This window comes from Rattus norvegicus, chromosome 9, assembly GCF_036323735.1.
Source record: "Rattus norvegicus strain BN/NHsdMcwi chromosome 9, GRCr8, whole genome shotgun sequence".
Classification (NCBI taxonomy): Eukaryota; Metazoa; Chordata; class Mammalia; order Rodentia; family Muridae; genus Rattus; species Rattus norvegicus.
In genome coordinates this window covers 68,452,264-68,479,555 of record NC_086027.1, presented here as the reverse complement: position 1 = coordinate 68,479,555, position 27,292 = coordinate 68,452,264, and the positions used below count along the sequence as shown (strand labels likewise).

Genomic DNA, 27,292 nt, shown 5'->3' with positions numbered 1-27,292 from the left:
GCACTCGTTCCATTTGGCAGCTAGGTGTGGGGGTGGGATAGGGGCTGAACTCAGTCTTTTGTCAGAAGCTGACATTCTTGGTAATTAATCCGGTGTCGTTGATAACTCCATTAATCCATTCATGAAGGTGGAACCCCCTGATGTTCAAATCATCACTTAAAGGTCTCACATCTGAGTACTGCATTTGGGGATTAAGTGTCTCATGTGGGAACCTTGGTTATATTTAAACCACCACAGAGTGAGGCAGGCTCAGCCTGTTGCCCCTGGAGTCAGAAAGAACTCGGAGCTTTAAATTTCTCCTCACTGCAAGGCCTCCTGTTCTCCAAGAACATACGATCTCATCAATGGACCCGGACTTAGCTCCATGAGCCAGCTTGATAACAGAAGAACAAAAGAGGGTTTGAAGCAGGCGCTTCAGCGAATGCCCTGGAGAGTGAGAGCTGCAAGACTGGAGTCCAGCATGTTCACGCTTGTTAGGATTCAGTAAAACCTAACTCGATGGTTAACACGACGAGAAGAAAGTATGTTAGCTCACATATCAAAAAGACAAGGTTTGAAGAGTAATGGGGCCGGTTAGATCAGAGGTTCAATGTCTCCTAAGTTCCACAGGCAGTGAGGCCCTTTGTACCTCTGAGAAGTCTTTCACGTCGCTCTTACACACATGCTGAGCTTGTATAATGGACAGGAGACATGAAGTGGGTCCAGAATGCCCAGCAGAATTGGGCAGGAGCTTAAGAGAAAGCTTGGGACAGTCTGTGCCCAGATTAATGGTCAAGGGTGTCAGTGTTCAAGGCTCATTCTGCCTCTGGTCTTTATGACCATGGGCAAGTCTTTGAGCCTTTCTGAACCTCTCCAAAGTAGGGCTAACAGCATGTTAGAAGGAGTGAGAAGTTCATGATATTTAGAATCACGTGGCCTAAGAGATTTAGATTTCATAGGTCCCAGAAAGATACTCTTTGGAAATCAATAGCTAAGTGAAAACACATTTCTCTTCCCTGCTCTGCCACATTTCATCCACCCAAGTTATATAACCTCATCGGCAAGAAGAACATAATTCCTGTCCTTTAGGGCCCATTTCATACTGTAGACTGACCCTAGTGTCTCTCACATGCTAGGTAAGTGCTCTATTCCTAGAGTCCTCCTACCAAACCCCCTCTTTTTGTCTTGAGATGGGATTTCATTCAAGTGCTCCAGGTAGGCTTTGAATCTGAGCTCTTTTCTTTCCCAGGCTCCTGAGTACAATTTCAATCCTAAGCTACCATGCTTTTGTGTGTGTGTGTGTGTGTGTGTGTGTGTGTGCATGTATTCAATTCATGTGTATATGTATGTCTCTGGGTATGCATGTGTATGTATGTGTGTATAGGTGTCTGTATGTGTGTGTACAAATGTGTGTCTGTGTGTGCATGTGTGCCTCTGTGCCTGCATATATGTATATGTGTGTGCATGTATGTGTGCCTGTGTATGTGTGCATGTATGTGTGCCTGTGTATGTGTGCATGTATGTGTGCCTGTGTATGTGTGCATGTATGTGTGACTATGCATGTGCATGTGTGCATGTCCATGTGTGTATGTGTATGCATTTGTGCATATGTGTATATTTTTGTGTGAATGTGTCTGTGTATGTTTGTATATGTATATGTCTGATATGTGTGTGCATGTGTCTGTATGTGTGTCTGCATGTGTGCATGTGTGTATATGTGTCTATATGTGTGTGTATGTGTGTGTGTGTGTGTTTGTATGCAAGTTTGTATGTGTATGTGTTTTAGTCAAAGGACAGCTTTGTCCTCTGCTCCCACCTTGCAGGTTCTGGAGAAATGAGTCCACTGGCTGAGTCATTTTGCCAGTCCTGTTTTAGGGCTTTCTGGTGCTGTGAATAAAATCATGGAAGTGAAGTGTATCCTTCTAAGTCCAGCTCTGGCAAGGTGAGCATTTCCTTCCTCTCTTTCCTCCTTGTCTCCAGCCTGCCTGCCTTGCACCCGTGAACATGGTTCAGTTTTTCTAGCTTTGAGTGGGAATGAGGAGAGCACACTCAGCCAGACTGCAAAGCTGTGCTGAGATCCATTCCTGCTGAGCATGTGTCCTTAGGCAAATTAATTACTTCCCAACTAATTTTGCTCAGCAGAAAGAGTAACAAGCTGAGGTGTACAATGTATTCTAGACTTGCAGTAGGTGGTCAACAATGTCAGCCTTGTTTTCTTTGACTTGTTCAGGGTATGGGGAACTATGGTAATTGTGAAATACTTCTTGTTGCTGCTTATTAACAGACTTCCAATTCATTTCAATTTTTTGTTGTTGTTGTTAACTGAATCCCTTTCCTAGACTTTCTTACATTTTGAAGTGACTGCACGAGCCAGTTTTGAACAAAGAGATGGAACAGGAAATTTTTGTGAGCTTCTGGAAAATCTTGTCTTCCTCGAAGAAGGGATAGATTTGTCAGACTGGTGTACTGGTGACTTTCCTTTTGCTTTGAGCCAATGTGTGATTTCTGGACTCATGGGACCACTAGTCAGGGAACGTCATCTAGGTGGTGGAATCTCTCTTCTCTGTAAACCTTTGCTTCCTCTGACTGCTCTCTGAGCATCCAAGTGTCAGCTCCTCTGGAACACTATAACCTCTGCTAACATAGGGCGGTGACTGGATAAGACCCCCTGGTTGTCCTTGTTAAGTATATTTCTTTTATACTTTCTCTGTTATAGTATTTCTAATGTATCAGTGGGAGCTTTGCTGGAACTGCTTGCTTAAGGGGTAAGGAGCTGCCAAGACAAGTCAGGGGAGGCCTTGACTTGGAATTTGGACTCCTTACATATTGTTTTGCTTAGTCTTTGAAAGCTGATCTTGGCCACTGTATTAGTTTCCTATGGCTGCTATAACAACTCATACACAGCTGTTGATTCAGCCAACAGTCAGCTAACAATGTATTATCTTACACTTCTAGCAGTTAGAAGTTTGAAACAGGGTTCAATGAACTAAGATCAGGCCTGTGTGTCTAGTGGAGATCCCAGAAAAGAATTATTTGCCTGAAGCCTTTTTCAGCTTCTCTTAAGAGCCTTGTGTTCCTGGCTTGTGTCCCCTTCCTCCAAGCCAGCAACATTGCACAGGGCGGGCTGTCCTTCTCATCTCATGGTCCCTCTGGTTCTCCTTCCTGAGTCCTTACATATAAGAATCCTCATAACTACATTGGGCCTATGAGAAAACCAATACTAATCATCATTTTAAGGCTAGCAAGCCAAGCATGGTACTGTAATCCCAGCACACAGAAGGTAGAGGCAGGAAGTCCGTGAATTTAAGAGCAGCTTGAACTTTATGATGAGACCCTGTCTCAAAGCAAAACAAGATAAAAGGGTTAGGAGTGTAACTCAGTGGTAGAGAACTTTATGAGCATATAAGACCCTCCCCTTTGTCAGACAGTAACATATTATCAGTCTCTAGGGATTAGAAAAAGGACATCCTGGGTTGGTGTGTGTGTGTGTGTGTGTGTGTGTGTGTGTGTGTGTGTCTGTGTCTGTGTCTGTGTCTGTGTGTGTGTCTGTGTGTGTGTCTGTGTGTGTGTCTGTGTGTCTGTGTGCGTGTGCGTAAACAGGTATGTGTTTTAGTTTCTCTTGGCCATTTCTCAAGGATGTCTGTGAAGGTAATTAATAAAGCTTCTTCATTGGATAAATGGGCATAGGGAATACCAGGACCACTGAAGAGGCTGGTTAGGGTGAGAGCTATTTCCATGTTTCCAATATGCATAATGTAAGTGGAAACAAAGCAAAACACAGAGGAATGAGTTAGAATAATCACCACCTCTTAAAGAGTATCTTTACGTATAATGATGGTGGAGAGACTGAAAGGGAAATATTAAATCCTAAAAACAGCAATATTACACTGCTGGGCATAAGAACACACTTCATTCTTTTTTATAAAATCAAAATTCTAGTAATATGATTAGATTATATTTATAAGGAGGAAAAATTAAAAATCAACTAACTTTAGTGCATCTACCTCCTCTTCTCTTCCATGTTTTCCTAGTCCTCTCTCTTTCCAGTAGCCTCTCCACCTAACCACCCACTCAGAGGTTACTTGAAAACAGAGAGGGAGACAGAAGGGAGCCGGGGAGGGAGTTTCTGGAAGAGGGAAATAAACACGACAGCAGGAGGCTGGCTGCGGTGGGTTCAGCCTGCTCAGCCTGCCTTGACTTTGCCAGTCAACCCTCTCCAGGCTTCTTGTGAGACAAGTAATTAGTATGCTCAGAGCGGCCTGTTAGCCACCCTCCACCTTTAATGAGAGGCTTGCTCTGACAGGCTGCCTTCTCCATGTCTACCAGGCCTATGAAGCCGCGCACGAGTGTGTGTGTGTGTGTGTGTGTGTGTGTGTGTGTGTGTGTGTGTGTGAGGGGGGGGTGCTGACTCCCAGGCCCCTGTGCTGCCTTGCATTTGTGGTGTTGTCCACTCATCCCGGGACAGAGGGAGGCGGTGGTTAGGGCTTCGATACCTGCTCAGGATGACAGGGCACCAGCATCCTCAGGAAGGGCAGAATAACCCACCCGGCCAGCTGCTACCATACTGCAGAGAGCAGTCCAGCTTCTGTGTGCGGAAGTCCACAGAGGTTGAAGAGAGATACCCACAAATGCCAGGGCTGGTAGCAAAGCCCCGTCAGGCCAATCCAGGCTTCATCAGATGCTCCAGATCTACTTTGCAGCCAGAGTCCATGCCCGGAGTTCCCTCTGCTCATGATGGGCCCCTGCTCACCTATGCCTGGGCCTCTACTTATTTTTTACCGCAAGATTCCATTTAAATTCTTTCTCCTCCAGAAAACTACTCTAGACTTTCTCAGTCAGAGGCAGTCATGATGGGAAGATGCCAAAACCAGCAGAGACAACAAAGGTACAATTAGACAAACGAGATTACTCCAGACTCAGAAAATCAACAGCGAAGAAGCCTGCAAAACGGAGTGTTTTAAAGAAGGTATTTCTTCTGGCAAGGGATAACTAACTATTCAGAACAGGGAAAGAACTCAAAAACATTAATAAAAAATCCAGTTAAAAAACGGGCAGTGTGTGCAGGCACTTCTGAAAGAAATCTGAATAGTCAAGAGACTTGTGAGAAAAACGCCTAATGCCCTTGGCAGCTGAACTTCAATGGGAGAGCATCTCACCCCAATTAGAAAAGCTGTTATTACAGAGGATAGGAAGAGCCAGGGAGATAGTTCTGGGGGTGAAAGTGTTTGATGCTAAGCTTGCTGAACTGAGTTCAATTCTTGGGACCTACATGGTAGCAAGAGGGGACCACTCCAAAAAGTTATTTCTGACCTACGCATGCCTGTACATGTGTACACACACACACACACACACACACACACACACACACACATTCACACACACACCCTCACACACACACACCCTCACACACTCACACTCACATACACTCACACACACATACACTCACACCCACACCCACACTCACACTCACATACACTCACACACACTCACACACACTCACATACACTCACACACACTCACATACACTCACACACACACTCACATACACTCACACATACTCACACACCCACACACACACTCACACTCACATACACTCACACACACACTCACACATACACTCACACACACTCACACACACTCACACACTCACACTCACATACACTCACACTCACACACACTCACACTCACACACACTCACATACACACACTCACACACACTCACACACACTCACATACACTCACACACACTCACACTCACATACACTCACACACACTCACAATACACTCACACCCACACCCACACCCACACACACTCACACCCACTCACACACACACTCACACTCACATACACTCACACACACTCATACACACACTCACACTCATATACACTCACACACACACTCACATACACTCACACAACACTCACATACACTCACACACACATACACTCACACACACATACACTCACACACACTCACACACACCCCACACACACTCACACTCACATACACTCACACACTCACACACACTCACACACACTCACACACTCACACTCACATACACTCACACACACTCACACTCACATACACTCACACACACTCACACTCACATACACTCACACACACATTCACACTCACATACACTCACACACATTCACACACACCCACACCCACTCACACACTCACACTCACATACACTCACTCACACTCACACACACACTCACACTCACATACACTCACACACACACACTCACACACACATGTAATTTTTAAAAAGACAAGAGGTAGTGGCTAGGGATGTAGCTTAGTTATTAGAATGCTTGTTAGCATGCCTGAGGCCTTAGGTTCTAACCCCAGCTACACTGCAAACCAGCCAGTGTGCCTGCCTGAAAGCCTAGTATTCTAGAGATGGAAGCCAGAGGGTCAGGAGTTCAAGTTCATTCCCAGCAAGATGGTGAGTTTGAGACTAGATACAAGACCTGATCTTTACAAAGGACAAAAATGACGGAGTACCAAACACTGGTGCAATGTGGAGCAAAGGGAACACTTAACACTGTTGCTGGGCATATAAATGACCACAGGCACCATGGAGAACAAAATGGAGATGCCCCTAAACACTGAAAACTGATTCACCACATAGTCTGTCAGTCAAACTCACTGCTCAGCAGTAATGGAAGAAAAACACTATAGCGGCATTCTCACGCCTATCTGGGCATCAATAGCTAAGACAATAATAGACACTCATCAGTGGGTGGATAGATAGGTAAGGGTCTTCCTCCCATGTGTGTTGGAAACACAGCATGAAGGTCCTCTCACCCACAGATCTCCAGGAAAACCAGGAATGTTAAGCATGTGGGATTTTCCCCTTGAAGGAATGGATGTAAAACCTGTTCTTTCATCCAGAAAGCTGGGAGTTGGAGGTGATTAAAAGCCTGGTGTTCTGTGTTATCTGCTGGGCCAAGCCATATCAAGCTCCCCCAACCAGGACTGGAGATGGCTAATGATCTAAATGGTTTCTATGATATCTGTATGACAGACCAGGCCAGATGCTTCCCTAGGCCTTTAGGCTAGCACAGGTTGCCTATCTCTAGAACCCATCTTCTTAGAAGAAATAACACAGACAGACCCTGAGTTGAGTTTTGATGTAATTATGCTTCTTGTGCACCTAGGATTGTATTGTACCAGGAGACTTTTTTCTAAAGTATACTGGGGTTAAATATGCGGACAATGAGCCACCTGGCTTCAGACTCTCTAGAGGGTTTGACCCGGGCTGGGGAAGTCAATTTGAACCGAGTTTTCCTTCTTTCCTCTTCCAGGTTTGCTTCCTGGCCTGACAGCTGCAGAGATCCCTCACATGTGGATTCTATAAGGAGATCGGGATGGAGACTAACAGTGGAGGTACGAGTGTGCCCGGGAAGGAAGAAAGGATACGGAAGGAGAAAGGTCCAGTTCTGCAGCTTGGTGGGATGGCTGAAGCTCACAGGAAACATCTATTCTGAGTAACCAGAAGGGAGAAGCTCAAAGTCTCCAAATGCAAGGCGAGGCTAAGTCAGGTTGAAATGCCAGTTACCTTATTTGCACACATATGTGCAAGCAGGTGTTGCACACGTATTCTGAAAAAACACACCATGCCCGTATATTTGTTACATTAGTCAAAAATTAATGCCTGCATGCATTTTTGTTTGTTTCTGATTTTGAGTTCTGAGTTAGACTAACTATGCTGCCCAGGCTGGTTTGGTCTTCCGGATTTAAAAGATCTTGTCTTAACCAACTAGGTATGTGGGAATATAGATACACACCGTTGTACTGACTCAAGAGGTTTAAGACAGGGGCTGGAGTGATGGCTCAGTGGTTAGGGACACTCTTTTTTTTTTTTTTTCCGGAGCTGGGGATCGAACCCAGGGCCTTGCGCTTGCTAGGCAAGTGCTCTACCACTGAGCCAAATCCCCAACCCCGGTAAGAGACATTCTTAATAAACTTATAGTAATGATTAGTACTTAGAACTTCCAGAGGCTGCTCTTCCAGAAGACCCCATTCAGTTCCCAGCACCAACATGGCAGCTCACAACTGTCTGGAACAGTTTCAGAGGATACAGCGCCCTCTTCTGGCCTCTGCATGCAAGTGATACACAGACATAGGTGCCAGCAAAAATCCGAAGTAATAAAATAATTGAAAAAATCATATAAAAAAGAGGTTCAGGTCAGTGTTTAAGGGAAGCCAGATGAAATGGTAACCACAAGATGTCTCAGTTTGGATGTTAGACGGGATGCGGACTCTTCTGATCTGGTCAGTACCATTTATATGTGTATTGAATTATCACACTGAGCCCCATAAATATATACAATGAAAATTAAATAATAATACAGCAATAACAAAGCACCCCTCCCCCAAGTTGTTCTACAGTGCTATATTCCAGCTTGTCTTTTTTTTTAAAGATTTATTTATTGAGTTTATACATATGTGCATTCTGTCTTCATGCACACCAGAGGAGGGCATCAGATCCCGTTACAGATGGTTGTGATCCACCATGTGGTTGCTAGGATTTGAACTCAGGACCTCTGGAAGAGCAGTCTGTGCTCTTAACCGCTGAGCCATCTCTCCAGCCCTATTCCAGCTTGTCTTAGAGATTGGCTGTGTTGAGTGTCTCTGGGATTAGCTTCCTTCACCAGTCTGTGCCCTGCTGCTGGGTAGAGGTTGTGGCTCCCACGACAATGCTGGCAATGAATTTGCTCACTCAAGCACTATTTCTTGGGTATCTGCTAGGTGTTGGGCATTGTCCTGGGTGCTGCCTGGTTACTTCTTAGCTCAGTTGAATGGAGGAGCCCCAATGTCCCCATGGCTGACTCCCTGAGCCCCAGTTTCGTAAGTTTTTAAAGTGTGGAAACAAATGTTAGTAACGGTGTGCGCAATGACGTGGATGTACTAAATGCCAGTGCATTGTACACATAAAAATGATAAAATTGTGTATGCATTAACACAATAGAAAAATAGTATAAACCTTATAAAGTGAGAATTAAATAAGGCCACAAGACAATTAGATCAATAACAGGTTTAACAATAAGGTCTGGGTGTTAGTCATCACTGGATTCTTCAGAACCAGGAAGGTGGCTCAGCAGGTAAAGGTATTGGTCAGCTGTGCGAGCCAGATGCTCTGAGATTGATCTCTGAAACCCAGATAAGAAACCTGGATGCCACTGGGCTATGGTGGCACATTCCTTTAATCCCAGCACTTGAGAGGCAGAGGCAGCCAGGTCTCTGTGAGTTTGAGGCCAGTCAGGTTTACAGAGTGAGTTCCAGACTGCCACGGACACACAGAGGAACCCTGTCTCGGAAAAAAAAAATATTGGGATACAGTGGTGTGCATTTGTAATCCTATGGTGAGACAGGGGTAGAGACAGGAGCATCATCTAGAAGCTGTTGAGCCAACCAGGCTAGAGTACAACGCATAGCAGCAGAAGCAAGAAGGATGTTGGCTTAGCAGGTGGAGGAGGAGAACAGGCTTCCAAAACCGTCCTCTGATTTCTTCATATGTTCCATGACACTCACACACACACACACACACACACACACACACACACACACACACAGTGAGAAAGAAAATTAAAATGAAATAAACAGACTGTATTAGCTGTACAAGGGGTCTAATAGACGAGAACTATAAAGCCCAGAAAAACAGGAGTCTACTATACTATATATATCGAGCATGAAAGCGTTTTCTGTAATCTAGTTAGCTTTTAATGAAAATTTGATTCACCTTCTTAGAATTGTAAATGGTTTGTGCAAGGAATGTGTTGAATGTCTTAAATCTCCTTTCTCTGCCCTCCTTTCTCCTCTCTGTTTTTGTCCGTCTGCCTCCCTGCCTCTCTGTCTGTCCCCCTCCACCCTCCAGTCTCTCATAGTGGAGATTGAGGTGCAAACTTAGGATCTCACACACGCAGGCTAAGTACTCTTTCTCTGAACTGTCCCCAGATCTGCTCCTTACACGTATTGCCAGAACCGGGGAGAGGCATTTTTTTTTCTGAGGCAATGTAGTGGCTAGGGGTTGAGCTGAGCTTTAGAACAAATTGTCTAAGCTCTGATTCCATCTGCAGCGCTTGGGTGTGTAATTTGGGGTAAATTATTTAATTTCAAGTTCCGCTTTTCCCTCCTTCAAAGCAGAGGTAATGCCAGTACCCATATTACAGGATTGTTCAGATTAAGTGACATTCCCTAGATTAAAAATGCCTGGTGCAGTTAACATTCAGAAAATATTAGCACGAGCTGGGGAGATGGCTCAGTCGGAGAGTGCTTGCCTTGCTAGGATGAGGAACTCAGTTCGGATCCCTAACACCCACATGAAAGTCAGGTGTGTCAGCACATGCTGCCACACAATCCCAGCACTGAGGATCCCTGGGGCTTGCTGGCCGTGAAGTCCAGTCAAATGTGTGAGCTCCAGGATTAGTGAAAGACCTTGTCTCAAAAATAAGGCAGAGTGACTGAGGGAGGGGCCTGACATTGACTTCTGGCCTAATGAGGAATTCATGTTCTGATGGTGTTTGGAGGTGGGGCCTCTGGAGATGGTTAGGGTTAAAGGGGGTTATGAGAATACCTCCTTACCCCCATGGCATTAGTGGCTTTAGAAGAAGAGAGAAGGACAAGGAGGAGGAGGAGAAAGAGGAAGAGGAGGAAGAGGAAGAAGAGGAGGAAGAGGAGGAGGAGAAGGAAGAAGAGGAGGAGGAGGAAGAAGAGGAGGAGGAAGAGGAGGAGGAGAAGGAAGAAGAAGGAAGAAGAAGAGGAGGAGGAGGAAGAGGAGGAGGAGAAGGAAGAAGAGGAGGAGGAGGAGGAAGAGGAGGAGGAAGAGGAGGAGGAGGAGGAGGAGGAAGAGGAGGAGGAGGAGGAGGGGGAGGAAGAGGAGGAGGGGGGGAGGAAGAGGAGGAAGAAGAGGAGGAGGAGGAGGAGGAGGAGGAGGAGGAGGAGGAGGAGGAGGAGGAGGAGGAGGAGGAGGAGAAGCCAGAGCTAGCAGGTGTGGTTTGGCTCTGAGAACATTTGATTATCTCTGACTTATTAGATGCAGTCAGAAGCCTGTCACCAGATGTGGTATAGACACTAATGTCAGGCACTTGAACAGATAAGCTGCCACCAGCCCTACTCTATAAATTACCCAGTTTGTTGTATTAAGTGACAAGGGAAAATAGACTAATGTAGGCATCTCCATTTATGTATGTATGTATATATGTGTGTGTGTGTGTGTATGTATGTATGTATGAATTGATTTTTTGAGACAGGGCTTTTCAGTGTATAGCTTGTCCTGGAACTCACTCTATAGACCAGGCTGGCCTCAAACTCAGAGATCCCCCTACTATCCTGAGTGCTGGGATTAAAGGCCTGTAACACCATGCCCATAGAAAGTATGCATTTAAAAAGTATAAACAGATTCACAACATTTTGAAAACATAAGAGTGAGAAATAATAAAACAAATCGAAAATTAATATAGAATTTAATGATTTTAGAAACTCTTCAAAATTCTGTTGTGTTTCAAGATCATAGCCATGATTTTCATTTAGAAACTGCCCCAAATTATAACTCTCTGGGTTTACAACCAAGTGATTTCTAAATATGGAGATGCGGAATGAATAAAAGTCCTCGGTGATGGTTTTAACTTTGAACCAAAACAAAACAAAAACCAAGAGAAGGCTCAGTAGCCTGCAAAGGTCCAAGAACTCTGAGGTCTATAGTCTTTGACCTGCAGAGGTCCGAGAACCCTGAGGTCTATAGTCTTTGACCTGCAGAGGTCCAAGAACTCTGAGGTCTATAGTCTTTGACCTGCAGAGGTCCAAGAACTCTGAGGTCTATAGTCTTTGACCTGACATTGACCTTTGCTCCTTAGGACGCTGGATCATCAGGAAAACTGCCAAGTAGACCCAGAGATGCCACCACAGAGAAGTCCTCAGACTGGCACACCTGGGGGCACTGTGCATGTAAATTGTCTCCGTGCCATGCTTTTTCTGAACCTGGGAATAGAGGGGTTGGGGGTCTTGTTTATTTGGGTTCTAATTCTTGGCCCAGCCAGTACAGACATTCAGTAAGTGTCACTACCATAACTGTGAGCCTTCCACTCTGTTTCCCTCACCATTAGGGATCTTTAACTTTGAGTGTGGTCTTTTTAACTACTGCTCTCCTTTACTTAGACAGAGTGACCTAATGGTGGATTCAGTTTATAGCATAGTTTGCTGAGAAGGATTTCAACCACTGAGCTGTGCCTCCCGCACAGTTCTCAGTTCCACTCCACCTGAAACAGCTCGAGGATCATGGCAAATACTCAAGCATTTTCTTTATTTTCTTCCCCCCCCCTCTCTCCACTCCCCCCCCCCTCTTTCTGACACAGGGTCTCTTTGTGTAGCCTTGGCTGTCCTAGAACTAGCTCAGTTGTCCAAGCTGGCCTAGAACGGATCTCAAGAAGAGATCGGACTGCTTCTACCTCTGGAGTGCTGGGATTAAAAGACATATACACCACCACCAGGCAATATTTTTATTTTTAATTGTGTGTGTGTGTGTGTGTGTGTGTGTGTGTGTGTGTGTGTGTGTGTGTGTGTATGGGTGCTTGCAGAGTCCAAAGGAGACCACTTGAAGCCCTAGAGCTGGAATTAAAGAAGGTTGAAAGCTGCCTGAACTGCATGTTAGAAACAAAAGTCAGTCTGGAAGAGCATCAAGTGCTCTTAATTGCTGAGCCATTAGTAATATGGATACTATTTTGTAATCTCCTTATTTTATTCATTTGTTTGTATATATGTATGTATGTATGTATGTATGTATGTATGTATGTATGTATGTATGTATGTATGTCTTTAGACAGGGTTTCTCTGTGTAATCCTGGTTGTTGTAGACCAAGCTAGCTAGTCTCTAACTCAGTGATCTGCCTGCCTCTGCCTCCTGAGTGTTGGCACTAAAGGTGTGCACCACCACGCCTGGCTGTAATCTATGTTTAAAAGGACACTGAATATTTTTTTCATTAATACATTGTTTCTTGCCTGCCCCAGAATCTGTACTGTAATTCATTTAATCAGTATTCACTTGTGAGATGTTTACAGTTTCCAGTGTTCTGGGGAGTGATGGATTACTCTATAAACATCTGGGGCATAAATCTTGGGGTATTATGTCTGCTTCTATCCTAAGGGGCTTCTAAAAGTAGACTGCTGAGTAAAAGGTATCAATCCTTTATAGACTTCTGCCAAAATGCCCCCCAGAAAGGTCACATGGCTTTTCAGTTTCAATGATTGAGACTATTTCCCCATAGCCTTTTGGAAGTGGGTGTTGGGCCACCCTGGGCTACACAGTGAGGCTCTGTCTTTAAAAGATGGATAACTGGGGACAAGCAAGGTTGCTGAGAAAAACTGCATTTCATAGGAGCATGCTGGAGGGTCAAATTAAATAATAGCTTATAGTAACAGTAAACATTTGACAAATGTTTCTTTCCCTTTCATTCAAGAATTTATTTATGATTTCATGGTAAAGGGCAGTGGGGCATGGGTCAAGAGGACAGAAGAGGCTTTCATTCAGCCTGTGGTAGAATATATGACTAAGGTGCCTGATGATCAAAGCGGGAAACAGACTAGGAGACACTGAAAGTATGCACAGCCAGTTCAGACAGTGCTTGCCCCAGAGGAGATAGTATCCCATTGGGTACTCAAAGAGACCAGCTTTCAATGAACAATGGGAAAGGGATGTTTCCAACAGGGGAAGCAGGGGTCCACTTCTGCTCAGGAAGTAGAGAAGTCTTTATGAGATGACATGCTGTGTGTCGAATGTTGAGTTGAGTTATCCAGAGGCATGCACAAAAGTATAGTTGAGAAAGGAGTTTTTGGGGTGAGCTAGTCTGCTTAGGAGGGGTCGTGAGGGGTCCAACAAAGCTGGGATGAAGAAGTGGGACATAGGGCTAGATAGGAAGAGAGAGTCAGTGTATGAGGCACCTGGTGTCAAAACTAAAGCCTTAGAACTGAGAGACTTTGAAACTAGGGAGTAACCCACCATCTCTAATCTAGAATTTCACAGAATCATATCTTCCCAGACTGTCTTAGGAAGATGTGTGTGGTTATAAAGAGCAGAGGGTCGTGCATCTCAACACATTGGACGGTGTGAACCAGAAGAGAGCAGAGCTTCCCCTTAGTAAATGCAGAATGGGAAAAGTCATCAACTTTTGCTGACGTCAAAAGGCTCAAGGTAAATACTTCAAACATTCTAGTTTCCACAAGCTAGGGCCATCAGAGGAGGAATAAGGATGTTTGTGGTTATAGATGGGGTTTCGGGGGTTTCTGATTACACTCTGGGTGTGACAGGGATTTCGTGTCACTGTAACTGAGAAATGTGGCATGATGACTCCAGCGTCCTCTCGCTTTTGGAGCTCTCCCCATATATGATCTGTGAGCCTTATGACAGTTCTCAGTGTGCAGGGCAAGGTGACAAAATGGAGGTCTGGGGGTTCCTTCCCTCCCAAGAAGTTACTTTCAGGGCTGCAAATGCATTTATGAACACACATCCCCATCATCTTTCCCAAACTCACCTTTCTCCCTCCGTATGCCAAGATAGCTTCTTTGAGGTCTTGAAGCGTGTGCAGTTCATGGTCCGGTTTCTTTCTGGGACCCTTTCTCCTTTCTCTGGGTGTCCATGCTGTCACAGCTAGCCCTTCTGAGTAGAGGATCAGTGCCCCCTTTCTTGTGCTGAAGGTCTTAGGAAGAAAGAGGCTCCAGGAGTGCTGGCTGGCTCTGTCCCCATTCTGGGCTTTGCTGACCAGGATGTAGTCTTCCGGGGACTTCCAGTTCAAATAGTCCTTTAAGGAAAAGAGAAATTGTGGTGGTTTGAATATGCTTAGCCCATGGGAAGTGGTACTGTTAAGAGGCGTGGCCATGGGGGAAGTTTGTCACTGTGAGGGTGGGTTTTGAGGTCATATGCTCAAGTTCCACCCAGTGCAAAAGAGAGCCTCCTCCTGGCTGCCTGCAGAGACAGTCTCCTCCTGGTTGCCTTCAGATCAAGATATAGAACTCTAGGCTCCTCCAGCACCATGTGTGCCTGGATGCTGCCATGCTTCCACCATGGTGATAATGGACTGAACCTCTGAAATGGCAATTAAATGTTTTCCTTTATAAGAGTGGCCTTGGTTATGATGGTTCTTCACAGCAATAAAGCCTAAGACACTGTGGAAGATCTTTCTGCAGCGAACACTGTGCAGTTTTGGCTTTCTTACTTACACATACATGTGCGTGCACATGTCTCTCATGGTGTGTAGAGGTCATGAGGGCATCAGTTTTTGCCTTCCACCTTATGGACTTGAGGGACCACACTCAGGTTGTTAGTGTGAGTGGCAAGTGCTTTTACAGAACCATCTCTCTGCTTACTTCCTTCCCTCTTCCCGGGTGTTAATTTTTCTCTGAAAGTTCAGGTGGAATTTTGAAACAGAACTATTCTTTAACAATTCTCTTTAGTGCAGCAGACCTTTAATCCCAAGAGACAGGAAGATCTCTGTGAATTTATGGCCATCCAGGTATGCCTAAATATCTATCTACAAGACAGCCGTGGCAACAAAGAGATGCTGACTCACAAAACAAGACAAATAAAACAAAAACCAAACATGTGCTTGGAGAAATGGCTTAGTAAGCATTTGTTGCTCTTCCAGAGGACCTAAGTTCAGTTCCCAGCACCCACATTAGGCAGCTCACAATCATCTGTAACTCCAGATCCAGGGTAGTCAACACCTCTGGCCTCTTCAGGCACCTGAACTCATGTGCACATAGCCACATACACACCTACATTCAAATAAAAATAATAGAAATCTTACTCACACACACCACAACTCACACACCAACACAAAAACAAAAATTGGTAGACCCTAGCACACAAATCCATTTTATTCCATACAACTTTGAGAAGGGCCATATCTGTCTAGAGGCTTTGAGTAGAGCACAGTGTAAGTTATAGACTAGTTACACCTTCCAGTATGCAAGCAAGGATTCAGAATTATCGAGGACAGTGGATAACTTGGCAATTAGACTTGGACTGATGACCAATTTAAATATGAGAAGCTCTTCCAACCTGCTACCATTTCTGCTATAGAGAGAAGATCTATACATTTCAGGCTTTGTGTAGCATTGCCTAATTTAGCTACTTACGAGCCTATAACATGGATATATATTTTGTAAGTGTATGCTCTTGGCCATTGAAGTCCTTTGAAACTTTATATATCTTTTATCATGGTGAGAGTCAAATATTATATCAAGCTACCACGGCATGGAGACCTCTGTTTAACCTGTGGGTTTGCAAAGTCCCGCAGTGCATCTATTGTTCCTGGCAATCCTCGAGAAGTAAAACTCCAGCCCACAAAGGGGAGTTTTGCCACCTCTTAGAAAATCTTCTAAAATGAGATTTGGTTTGGCCTCCATTAAATATGAATCCTGTGGGTTGAATTCCACAACATTCTAAATAGCCATCAAAAGGCACAAACACGCTGCGTTTCAACCACTGACACGGCTCCTAAAAGCCAGCAGCAGTCAGCTCTCCTTCTAAACACCAGGTGGGAATTCTGGTCTTGACCCAAATGTCCAGTCTCCAGACAATCTAGCTCCTTCAGGCTGGATCAGGCAGTAGGAAGCCGGTAGGAAAAAGGCAGATCGTTCCCATGGGAATTCTGGGAGTCAGGCACACAAGGGAAGATCCTCCAGTCTCCACCACTATCTTGGTTCCAACACCTCCCGAAACATAGCTTGAAAAAACCAGAACATTCCTCCTCATCTTCAAAATGTGCCCCACCCTCACCCCAGCTCTAGGACTTACCTCTGGTTCAAAATAGACTTCCAACTTCTGTTTGTTCTGGACCAACTTGCCATGTCCTCGGCTCAGCAGAGAGAGGGTGAACATGTTTTCTCTCTGACTACTCCCTCTCAAGGGCAGTTCATCTCAGTTTTGAAGGCTGAAAGCGGATCACACCTCAGGGTTTCCAAAGCTCAACAGAAAACCCAAGGAGACTATGAACATTGGGCCTTTTATGAAATACATTTCCCCTTTTACAGCGGTCTAGTAACGGCCAGCCACACAGCCACACGGTTTAGACAGAGTGCATCTTTGTGGAAAGAAAAACCAAAATGTAAGGCCTGGCTCCTCAGACCGCAGGCTGTGTACTCTCTGCTCCCTTGAGCCCTTGTTGTCCCTGAGACCTGGTTGCTCTGCTACAGGCCTTTTGCATCTACTAATCTGGGTCAAGGCACCATCCTTCTCAGTGGGTGGAGGTTGTTTCCAGTTGCTATGGCAGCATAGGGGAATGAAGTCCTTTAACCCAGGCAAGGCAGAGGCAGCCAAAAGCACTGGCTGAGGTGGGGATGGAGGTGGGGCTGCCACTGGATATTGAAGGGACCAGCAGTCTCACATACTAAGTCCGGGGGTGGGGGGTGGCGCAGAAGGGGTGGGAGGCCATGTTGAGGTGTTTTCTTTTGTTTGGTTTTGTTTTTTTTGGGTTTTTTTTTGTTGTTTTTTTTTTTTTTTTTAGCTCATGAGCTTCTCACTGGCAACTAACCACTAACAGACTTCAGGAAGTCCTCTAGGTCACCTAAAGCCATCTATGACATTTCCCTCGGCTCTGCCCCAGGATCCCCTGAACTAGACAGAAAGTCTCATTTATTAATGGCTGCTTTGCATGAGGAGACACTGGGAAGCTCTGGCTTTCTTTGCATACCTGGTTCTCAATGGAGGACATTTTAGTTGTCACATCAGCCCCCTCCCTGCATCCCCTCTTCCCACACCGACACACATAACCCGACCTCACCACTCTGGTGCCCAGGATGTTAAATGTCCTGCAGGGTGTGGCTGTCTGCACGATGACTGTCGCCTGCACCCTGTTATGAACCTAGCCACTTGCTTCTCTTTGATGGTTACACTCAGAGAGCACGAGCTGGAGAAGGGGCAGGAAGGCCACTTTACTGGTTAGGACCTAGTTTCGGCCAAGGAAAACAAGCTGCTTGTGGAAGCTCACCCTGTCGGTTGGTATTTAGAAGTACAGCAACCTGTGGGGCTACAGCTTCCTCTCTGAGGAGGTCCTTCCAGCCCTCCCTCCCCCCCCAGGCAGGCTCACCCACCTAGAGTTAGATCTCATGGTTTGAAATGAGATTGAATTTATTTGGAGGAATTAAGATCCTTAATGTAGAGGCTCAAAACTGAGTTTAGTCAAATCAACAGTGAGACAACGTCTCACACCTGGGAAGCCATAACAAAACAAATAAAATAACCAGTGTTTGCCAAGAACAGAGAACTCAAAAGTCCTTGTACCTTAGTGTGCATTTAAAACGATGCGTCCTCTCTAGGAAGTGGTGGCAGCAGTTCATACACACCGCTAATCCTCCCCTGACCCCGCCCCCAGCACGCAGGCAGGTGGATCTCTGAGTTCAAGGCCAGCTTGGTCTACAGAGTAAGTTCCAGGACAGCCAAGACTACATAGAGAAACCCTGCCTGGAAAAAAACCAAAGCAAACAAATAAACAAGCAAATGGTAAGAACAAGGATAATAAAAAAAAAAACAAAAAACGAAATGGTGCTTACTCAGTGACAATGGCAAGACAGTGCCTAATAAAATAAGATAGGCATATAGTCAACACATCGATTAGTGATAGGTTATTTCTCTGCTGGCAGAATGAGCCAGTTCAAGTCACATTAGAATTATTACATGCAGATTTATTGGGAAGCTGCTCTTGGTGAGTTCATGGGCCCCAAGGATTGAGAGTCCAGGGGAGTCACCATGGGGGGAGGGGGAGAAAAAGAGAGAGAAAGGGCAAATGTGCAGAGAGAGAAGTGGGAGAGACAGAGACAGAGAGAGACAGAGAGAGAGAGAGAGAGAGAGACAGAGAGAGAGAGAGAGAGAGAGAAAGAGAGGGAGAGCAAACTGGATAGTCTGGATTATATAGGGAGGAGCCTCCGGGGGAAGGGCAGCTCCCATTCCTGGGAAAGTTAAGAGTTGGGGGCAGGGTGTGCCAGGTCAGGGACTGAGGGATTCTGGGAGAATCTGGAGGCCAGGTCTGTTTTGGTATGTAAAACATATACCTCAGTCTCTTGCCTCAGGGTCCACAACCAAACAATTGTATAGTCTAGTAAGCCTAGTTTTGGGTATATTCCCAAAAGAAGTTTCTGAAGACAGAATCTAAGATTTGTCTTCTCTGTGTTCACAGCAGCAACAGTTGCAACAGTTAAAATGTCAAATCAGGGGCTGGAGAGATGGCTCAGCGGTTAAGAGCACTGACTGCTCTTCCGAGATCTTGAGTTCAATTCCCAGCAACCACCTGGTGGCTCACGACCATCTGTAATGGGATCTGATGCCCTCTTCTGGTGTGTCTGAGGACAGCAACAAATTTTTCTAAAAAAGTGAAATCAATCCAATTATTCACCAACTCACAGATGATTGGACAAAACGTCATATGTATACAATAAAGCATTATTCAGTCTTAAAAACGGGAAGCCATTGAGATATGTGGTACAATACTGATAACCCTGAGGACATTATGCTAAATGAAATAAGTCAAATACCCGATGGTGCTAACTACAAGAGTCAGACACTGAACCAGGAAGGGGGATGGTGGTGTTAGGGGATGGGGGCTTGGGGGAAATGCAGTTATGTTCTGCAGATAATGTGTTTGGGAAAATAAAAGTGTTCTGGAGAAAGCCTCACCACGGACTGGATGTTCTTAGTGCCAAGGAACTGTTAATGATAAACTTCTGTATCTTTTATTCTGTATCTTTTATCACAATTGTTTTTTTCAAATATATAACAAAAAACCTGACAAGCTGAATCGGATACTTGCTAATCCAAGTCCCTAGCACTGCTATCCGGAAGTGAGCTCCTCACAACAGGTACAACAAAGTCCTGCCAAGCCAGGGCTCTAACTCGCATCCTGAGGTCTTCCCCTTCAGTGCCTGTTCAAAGCATAAAAAGACCTTTGACAAAAGTTTCCCACTTAGTGGTAACTACAGCTGAGAAGAAACCCTAGCATCCCATCCATGGAGGCTGTGTCCCTGAGGCGGAGGACAGAGGTGTTCTGGGAGAAGGCGCCTGTGGTAGAGGGGGAGCATGGGCAGTGGGGGCCTATGGTAGACTACAGACAGGGGGCCGTTAGGGTGGAACATGAAAGGGCAGAGGGTTAATGGGAAGATGTGAGGATAGTGTGGGGGAGGAGGTTACAGGAGGCACGCACATGACCTCTTTGGCTGCCTTGACCGTGGAGGTCAGATACCCACTGGCTTTTATCCCTCAGCTCCCTCTTCCCCGGTCTTGTCTTTTAAAGACAGGGTCTCGTATATCCCAGACTGACCTTGAAATTGCCTTGTAGTCATGGTGATCTGGAATTCCTGATCCTCCTGCCCACTCGGATGGGGTTTTCAAAGCAGGGAGGGTGATGCGGGTCCATCTGGGCCTTTAGAAAGGTAAGTCTGAGAAACTCGTAAAAGTCGGCTGGACAAGGCTGCTTATCTCGTGAACCTCTCAGTGAACCCTCAGGACTCGGAACCCTGCTCAGTTTTCCCTTGGACTTGAATGAACTTGTCTTTAGGTTGGGAATGACTAGTTAGTTGCTCAATGGCCGTCGAGTGAAATATACAAAGCTAATCGGGTTTCTATCAGCTGCAGGAAAATAGAAATCCTAATGTTTTGGAGATGGCATTGCTTAAAAGAGAGTAAGACGGCTCAGAAGCATGGGGGAGTCGGTCCTTGTCGAGCCACGGTGGATGGCCAACGCGTGATTCCGTCTGTAATGAAAGTTCCTTGTGTGAGCCCCACAGACTCTGCGGTGTGGACTTGCCCACAGATGGTGAAAGGGACACCAGGAAGTGAATGTTCCAGTCTGTTTGAGCATCTCACTTGAGAAGATACCCAGGTGTCCGTGTAGCCCTCTCACTGCCAGGGCAAAGTAGCTAGGCCACTCCAGGGTTGTAATCTGCGAGCAGACAGCTTACAGCAGGCCTCTCCTAAATCATCGAGTTTAAGTCCATGCTGTTTACTACAGACAATGAGCAGATCCACAGATCAATTAATAGGCATTTAGAAGCATTTGCCCAGTCCCCAACAGCAGTTTATGGAAAGTGCATTTAGAAAGCAATCGAGGTTATTGCTATTCTAAAGTGCTTGGGGATTCCAGATGAAAGGGCCTTGTAACTGGAAAGTATTTATAACTCAAGAAGGAACCCTCCACACCCATGTTATACAACACCACCACCATCCCCTGGCATGCCTGACCTGTCAGCCCATGCAGCGTGTCTGTTTAAATTACACTGTAAATTCTATAGGGTGGAGGCCTCGTTTTTTATGGTTTGTAAAGCATCATGAATAACCATGGTACTCTGGAAGTAAATAAAAACCACATGAACCGATGAAAATAGATGCCGTGTTCCCTGTGTGCTTGGGAATTTGTCCCTTGTTTCAAAGCTCTTGGGTTCAATGGATGTCACTCTGCAAAACGTGGCTTAGGAGGCTGCACCAGGATTTTTTTTTGCCCCACTTCATAGAAGTGTGAGCGTGTAATTTTATTTATCTTTAGTCTACGAGACCCAGTGGTGCTGTCTTACTTTCCAAAGAGCACAGACAGAAACAGATTCACAAGGCCACAGAGCAAAGCAGAGGTGACATAGGACCATCCCTGAATTTGACTCTAACCTGGTTTTTATACTAGCATGGTGGCAACCGTCCCTAAGAAAGTCCTTCAAGGCTGAAATACACAGCTGTCAGGATGGCGCCATGGCTGGCCACAGCCTCTCCTTCAGCTGTAGGATGCTGCCATGAAGATGGGGGTGGGACGATAGCCCTCTGGCCTGACTTCCAAGGCTCCCTCTACTCTCCGATCACCAGCCTGGCTTTTCCTTGTTTTACCTTGCAAGTCGACTGGGTCAGCTCTTAACTTCATGAACTACAGGAATTGTCAAATGAAGGCCATGAGAACGCCAAACACAAGTTACAGGAAAAGTCAAAATGAGAGAGTTTTGAAAAGACAGCCTTTGTTCCTGCCTTACACAGTGAGGGCTCTTTCACAGAAGATAGGCCCTGGATCTTATCTGCCACATTCCCACACCACCTCTTGCGCATAGCAGCAGTTCACTAAGCACTTGGGGTTTGCTTTGTGACATGCTCAAAGAGATGGGTAATTATCTCTGAGCCATTAAGAGAGATAAATGAGGAGCACTAGGTCAAAGCCTGTCTTAGAAGCTGGTAGTTTGCCTGGCCATGGTACAAAGCTTAGACTCACAGGTTAAAACCCCAACCAACCCAGACTCAGTAAGCAAAGGCAGAAAGCATGCTAACAGCAGGGTGGGAGCGTCAACCCTGTGGACGTGTTGGAAGAAGCACAGGCTAAGGATGAGGATGTGGCCTGTTTAGATCCTGGAGCTGCTTTCTCCTGTGGCTCAGGCCAGATATGAAGAAAACAATGCAAGAGGCGACACAGACTACCCTGGAGTCATAGTAAAGGAGAAGGTGGCTGTCCCTACTTCTGTATTCTCTCTGATCTTAGGTATAAATCAAGGCCACATACCCTGCCTGGTTCAGGATGGAGAAAGGGAGATCTGCTTATTCAAGGTCTGTTGAAGGGTTTGCTTTGGGAGTGGAAAATGCTTGGTCCTTCTGAAAAAAACAAGACAAAAACCAACAAACAACAACAACAAAAAAACCCCTTTGCTTCAGGCTTTGTGTTCTTAGCACAGACATTCACAGGAACTGTAAACTCTTAAATTTATGGTGGGGAGATGGCAAGTTTGTAGAAGAAACATAAATCCCTCACTCTCGGTCCTTTCGTAACATGGGAGGAATCAATCTCTCTCTGGCAGCAGCTCTGGCAGTGGGAACAAAAGAAGCAATTCCTGGGATCCGATCCGGGAGCAAGTCAGGAGGAGAGAGGTTCCAAGTTGTCACAGAGTCCATGTCACAGAGGCCCTGTGGATTCTGCTTGCCTCAAGCCATTAAACAGCAGAGATAGAAGAATGTTTTTTCAGTCACTGGCTTATTTGGGTTTGTTGAGACAGAGTCTTACTGTGTAGCTCTGACAGGTCTGGAACTCATGTAGGTAGGCTGATCTCAAACTCAAGAGATCCTCCTGCCTCTGACACCCAAATGCTGACATTAGAGGCAGAGACAGGAGGATCTCTGTGAGTTTGAGGCCAGCCTGGTCTATATAGTGAGTTCCAGGACTACATAGAGAGACCCTATCTTAAAACAAAACAAACATTTCATTGGCTATTGTTTATGTAACAGATAAAGTGACTGACTTAGGAGTCAGGCTGTCCCATAGTATGCAGTCAATAAATAGTGTTTAAGAAATAATTCTGGAGCAGGAGAGATGGCTCAGCAGTTAAGAGCACTGTCTGCTCTTCCAGAGGTCCTGAGTTCAATTCCCAGCAACCAGATGATGGCTCACAACCATCTGTAATGAGATCTGATGCCCTCTTCTGGTGTGTCTGAAAAGAGTGACAGTGTACTCACATACATAACACAAATTTAAAGAGAAAAATAATTCTGCCTGGTAATACAGAGTTCACACGGACAGCGGCTCCCTATTAGATGACAGAAGTAAGGTACAAGCAGAGTGTCTGAAGGTCACACCTCCCAGAAGGGCTCTCATTGTGTAGAGACAGTAGGCAACTAGACTCCACAATCGACACCTTTCTGTCAGCTGCCTTCCAGCTCACTACTTAACTCTGTGATGAGAACCATTTCTATGTTTTCTGTCAAGAAGTCAGTCTATGAACTATTCACTAATCATTTGAGAAATGCTAACGTAATACATCTCTTTGTAAACACACTGCATAATTTAGGGCACAAACACATTCTAGTTCTGGTATTTGCTCAGATTAGTAAGGTTTTTTTTTTTTTTTTTTGAATGTTCAAATTACATCTGCATCCATGGCCTCGGCAGAGCTAAAACTGACAGTGTGAGGCACAATAGGTATGAGGGCCTGTGTCTTGCTAGAGACAAGAATCCAGAAGCCCTCATCTCTCAGGGACCCTACTGTCCCCATTCAGCCCACATGGGTTCCTTTAGGGAAACACTCAGGTTCTCTTGTGAACTGTTTTTCAAGTTCCTCTATAGAGATCGCTTAACCAGATTGTGTAGAAATGGGGTCCAGAGAAAATGCCCGATTGGGATTGACAGAAAAGGAAGAAATGAACAAGACAGCATACATCCCTGGGGGATAGGCTAGGAGACCCACCCAGGGTGATTTTGCAAGTTCCTTGTTGCTCCAGAGGGCTAGCCTGTGCCTATGCCCCTCCAGGCAACAACGAGGGTTAGGCTGCCAATCTCTGGTTGGTCCAGGAGGTTCTGGGGATACATTTTCCTCAGGAAGGGAGGAAGCCACCATCCATCCTTCTTCATCACACAGAACACACATAGGGCAGCAGAGTCTGACCTCCCCCAGGACAATGGCCTGAAGAAGCCAGGACACAGCTGAGAGGAATCTTACTGTAATAAACATAAGCAGACAAGAGCAGTGCCCTCTACGATCATATAATAGACAGCTCTGCTTATCGCCTCTGCGGATGCCTATACATAGCTTGGGTCCGGGGAAGTTGTCAGTCAAGCAGGGAGGACAGCTTTGCAATAGTCATCAGCCGGAGGAGCTAGCAGGAGGAGGGAGTGGCTGGGTGTGTGTGACTTGGTTCCTAGGATTTTACCATCCTTTTCCTTGACAGCCTGCTCCTGGTTAGGTGAATAAAGGGTTAACCATTCTTGTAGGACTAAGCTGCCAAGTACATTTAATACTCACTCCAGCACTCCTGTCCCCTATGCTTGAATTCTTACGCTGTTGGAGTGGCCTGCTCGTGGCATCTGGTTCCCTGGCAACAGCTTTCATTGGCTCATTCAAAGCCCTTTCTTCTTAAGAAAGCTCCGACCGAGCCGCCCACCACCACTACTAATCACCCTCTCCACTCCTCGCTCGGGATGCAGCTGGTATGAAAAATAGCAGCTGTGGACATGAGGCCGCGGCCATAGCGCCACGACTGAGGTCGACTACAGCTGCTTTCTTTGCACTGGTGTTCGACAGGACTAGGTGGAAGCGGTTTGCTTTTCCGCTGGGACCGAGGGAATGGCTCGGCCAGAAAGTTTCCCAGCGCTGGAGTTCTTTGTTCCGGCAGAAATCCCTGAGTCCCTGTGATTCACTGGCTAAGTCCTGGGCTAGTCTGTGCTATGACTTCGGACTCTGCGCTTTGACGAGGGGCGTGGCAGAGCTGAGAAAACCCAGACAAGAAATCCAGATTGTATAGATGGCTTGCCCTCCCTCCATCAGGAGCAACCCGGGATAAAGTCTGTCTCCCTTAGAACTTGGGGAGCCTGGCAGCTGCTTCACCCTTCCCCAAGATAGGCAGCAGCTCTAAATTTGCCAATAAAGGCGGAGGGTGGGGGGAGCTCTTGATGCAATATTTTGAGAAATAAAATACTTGGCTAGTGTCTCTAATAAAGAAGGGAACTCTTCCGGGATTCTCAGACTCACTGAGAATCACTTGGGGTTGTTTTGTCTGGAACTTGAATAACATGAAAAAATAACATAGTAGGCTTGGGGGAGAAGGCAAGCTACTTCTGTTCCCCTTTGTCAATCTGCCTAATCCATCCTGGCTTTTAGGAAAAATACCAAATTTCATCTAATCCACCTAGACTCACAGAAATCAGCCTGATCAGGAAATAAAAATATCCAAAATGTATAGTTAAGTTGATCGAAGATGTTGCCTTTTGGCCCCGCCATCCACACCAGTGTGCACCGAGGTCTGTGGAGAGTCAATGGGAGGGGCAAGAGAGGTGAAGAGTCAAGGATGCAAGGCTTGAGGTCCCGTTGCCTGTAGGGGCTGGAACTGGGCAGGAGTCTTCACTACTGCTTCTAGGATGGTCTGACCCTTGGGTCAGTGTGAGGATGAGTAGGGCAGGGCGCTATGCCACGTGCTGTCAGGACACTCAGTGACATGCCTTTGAGAGAGAGATTTGGGATGTCTTTGAGCTCCTTCAACTGGAAATGGGGGTGATAGGATCTAGCGTGATAGCCTGTAACGGAGATGAAATGTGTGGTCCCCACTCCTGTCCGGCACTGACGGGCTTCGGAAGCTCTTGAGGGAATTGTAATGTTCAGTCAGTTTTAAGAACCATGGATGCTTAAAAAAAAAAAAAAAAAAAAAAAAAAGAACCATGGATGCAGGCCTAGTCTAGAGCGCACCTAACATATGTGAGGCCCTATAGTTAAATTGTCAAAATCTGAGGGGAAAAGAACCGTTACGCTTACAGTCCTGAGCTCAGTCCCCAGCACCAATGAAATAAACCCAAACAATAACAAACTCATTTGTCGATGCGGCATATGAAAGGCCTTTAGAGCTGTTTAATTTTTAGGTAAAGCACTCCTTGAAAAGCAGAGCATCTTAGGGATAGGGATGAAAAGAAGATACTGTTTATAGAAATAAACCTATTTTCCTGTTTCTTGCAGTAAAGAGATTGGGAAAAGGTATAGATTACTGCCTCGAAGCACACTCTCTCCTTTGAGCTCTTCCAGAGAGGTCTCCGCAATGGGCCCCCTTTTCTTATCTATATTAGAGAAAAAAACACCGAGTAATTTCAATAAGAGTGGTCTGATGAGAGCGCATAGACTAAGGAGTCGCAGTCTTGCAAGGGAAAAGAAGACACGAGATTGGCAAGATTAAACAGGAATTCCCTGAGTTGCTTTTCCCTGAAGGAAGATTGGAGTGTGACCCAGAAAGTTTAAAGAGTCTCTGAAAGGGGGCTTCATTATCAGCTTGAGTCGTAAGCAGGAAGTAGTTCTTATCCTTAACAGAGAACAGTGAAGACCCGGAGAACAAAGATGGGGAAGCTTTTGGTCAGAACATTACATTTTATAAAACACTTCACATTTTCATTAGTTAGTAGATTAGGCAGCATGAATTTGCAGAGCAAAATTTAAAATAATTTTAAATTTATTATTATTAACCCTAGTTGTAATATTATAACCCTAGATATAATGTTATAATCCTAGTTATTATTACTAATAACCCTATAACTTATTATTATATTAACCCTAATTCCTCAGTCCCAAGATGCCCTCTAAATACGCTACTTGTTTAATGATGACATTTAAGGGAAATAAACATGTTTGAGAATACACCTTTCTTATTTCTTTTTGTGACAGGATTTCTCCATGTACCCCTGGCCATCCTAGAATTCCGTTTGTAGACCAGGCTGTCCTCGAACTCAGAGATCTGCCTGCCTCTGCCTCCCAAGTGCTGGGACAGAAGGTGTGCGCCACCATGTCTGGCCTTGGGAATGCGCTTCTTTCAAAGCCAGGCTGTGGCTCCT

At 45.5% G+C, this 27,292-nt stretch overlaps 1 protein-coding gene across 13 annotated transcripts in view; it reads right to left on the bottom strand.

Moving 5' to 3' along the window:
* Positions 1-26,097, bottom strand: part of Kiaa2012 (KIAA2012 homolog) — a 145,692-nt gene extending 119,595 nt beyond the window's left edge. For 3 of the 13 annotated variants that reach the window (XM_063267605.1, XM_063267606.1, XM_063267607.1), the window contains exons 1-2: positions 16,780-26,075; positions 14,516-14,782 (exon numbers count right to left, since the gene is read on the bottom strand). In XM_063267605.1, coding sequence (XP_063123675.1) covers positions 14,516-14,782; positions 16,780-16,863 — 351 coding nt within the window. In that variant the 5' untranslated portion in view covers positions 16,864-26,075. 13 annotated transcript variants of the gene reach the window in all.
* Between the last annotated feature and the right edge of the window lie 1,195 nt (positions 26,098-27,292).